Genomic DNA, 2,231 nt, shown 5'->3' on the forward strand with positions numbered 1-2,231 from the left:
AAATTAAAGTCAGCAGATGAAGGCGCATGATTTGGTCAATTTGCACAGCTCAGACTAATGATGCACTTGTTTTGGTCCAATGTAAGGAGTGTAGCTGTCAACCCCCAGAAAAGCAAAAGTGCAAAGGAGAAAGAGGACGACTAGGAGGATGAACCAAAGAGAAATAAGAGGATGAACAACAGAGACAGTGAGAGAGAGAGGATGGCACCAAGCAAGGAATAACTCTGACCAATTATAATTGAAGCCATCAATCTATTTGCCTTTGGTTTTCTGCTACAATAGTGCATCGTAAAAGGTTCACATTTGACCACGCTTTCGAACGACGTCGAAGGCTCAATAAATCTCCTCCCTGCCTCGCCCCCCCTCTCCTCCAAACCTAAGCCTACAAGAGGCTTTGGCCATTGCCTCCACCTTCGTTACACCACACAACATCTTTCTTCCTCGCTTCTTCTTCTCCTCTCCTGTTTGCTTTTGAGGCAGTAGAATGAATTTCCTGTCGGTTGATCAGATATCTGAGTTCCAAGAGGCCTTCTGCCTCTTTGACAAGGATGGAGACGGTCTGTTCTTCTTCTGCCATCCTTTTTCTTGCTTTCTTTTTTCTTAGTTCTCTTGTGTGTATGTTTCTTTATATTTTTGTCTGGTTTCGTTTTGGCATTTGAACTTCTCTTCCTTCTTTTTGCTCTGCTGAGGAGGAAAGAAAAGGGATGTTATCTTTTTTTTTTTTTTTGGTTGATTAGATATATGATCTATAGTTCAGTTTGGAGTCCCTTTGGGCTAATGATCTGTTTGAATCTCTTGTTAATGGTTTATTGTTTTGTTCATGATGTATGTATGATCTATTGTTTCGTTAATGGTTTATAGTTAATCGATCTTCTCTTTGATCAAAAGATAAACGCTGCTTCATATTCATGCAAATGGCTTTTGTCCGTGTTTGGAAACTTCAGAACTTTCATGTCACAAGCATCTGTGAATCTTCTCTTTCACTCGAGTTGGTCATGTTAATGTGGAGAATTCTCCCTCTTACAGAAGATAGATAGAACAACGGAGACTTTTGAGGCTAGAGTTCAACTTCACATCATCGATCACAGTCATTCTGCACCTTCTCATGCTCTCACATTAGTGCTCACCGACAGGATAAATCTTTGAAGCTGCTTCTTTTCGTACTTAATTGGGATCTTTGTTTCCTCTCTAAACGTTGCTTTGATAGGCTGCATTACCATCGACGAATTAGCCACTGTAATCGGATCATTGGGTCAGAACCCGACTGAAGAAGAGCTGAAAGATATGATCATGGAGGTTGACATCAACGGCAATGGCACCATAGAATTCACAGAGTTTCTGAACTTGATGGCTCGAAAGATGAAGGTAGGAAGGAACACAAGCATCAGCGAGTTGAGCTCAAAAAATGCTAATCATTTGGGGCGTAGAAACATGCGAGACTCGCTACGGTCTAAATCACTTCAGGAATGACATCTTGTCCTCCCCTGGCATTGTAGGAGACTGATGCTGAAGAGGAATTAAGAGAAGCTTTTAAGGTGTTTGACAAAGACCAGAATGGATACATCTCAGCCAGTGAGGTAAATGTGATCTCGTACTACTGTATTATGATGGTTTTTTTCTTTTTGTGTTTGGAATATAAGATAAACTTCAGAATAGTATTAACCAATGGTTTATTGGCCATGTTCTTCCTGCACATATAGTTGAGGAATGTGATGCTCAACCTTGGGGAGAAGATAACAGATGAGGAGGTCCTCCAAATGATCAAGGAAGCTGACACCGATGGTGATGGACAAGTGAACTTCGAGGAGTTCTCCAGGATGATGATGGCTGTCTGAGCTTGTGATGTGCAGAGCATCTAATCCATAAACTCAAAATGAGAAGTTTGGCTTTGTTTTTTTGTTCTTTCTGATGTGCAGAGCGTAAAATACTTGGTTGTTTTTTCTTCTATTTCAACACATTCTTGATGATCTTCTTGTTGGTTAACATGGAATTGCAGAAGATACAAAACTCAGTGTGTTACCTCAGAGACAAGAAGATTAAATGTAAAAGAAACAAGAAAGAAGAGACCATAAATTGCAAAAGGAGCCCATAATTTTCCGAACCAAAGAATTATAAACTGGACTTGATCACTCCAGACAAAAGAAAAATGGAAGTCCTACAGACAAAATGCATCTTTCAAGTCAAATGATGCTAAGAGAGAGAGAGAGAGAGAGAGAGAGAGAGAGAGAGAG

The 2,231-nt window shown here is 40.3% G+C and overlaps 1 protein-coding gene across 1 annotated transcript; it reads left to right on the plus strand.

The window, feature by feature from the left end:
- Window positions 1–309: 309 nt before the first annotated feature.
- Window positions 310–1,983, plus strand: LOC103999685 (calmodulin-like protein 11). The gene is made up of 4 exons (XM_009421507.3): window positions 310–557; window positions 1,208–1,365; window positions 1,497–1,577; window positions 1,701–1,983. Exons 1-4 carry the CDS (start codon window positions 485–487, stop codon window positions 1,833–1,835), a joined length of 447 nt encoding a protein of 148 aa, XP_009419782.1. The 5' UTR covers window positions 310–484; the 3' UTR covers window positions 1,836–1,983.
- Window positions 1,984–2,231: the final 248 nt, after the last annotated feature.

Source organism: Musa acuminata, chromosome BXJ1-1 (genome assembly GCF_036884655.1).
Source record: "Musa acuminata AAA Group cultivar baxijiao chromosome BXJ1-1, Cavendish_Baxijiao_AAA, whole genome shotgun sequence".
NCBI lineage: Eukaryota > Viridiplantae > Streptophyta > Magnoliopsida > Zingiberales > Musaceae > Musa > Musa acuminata.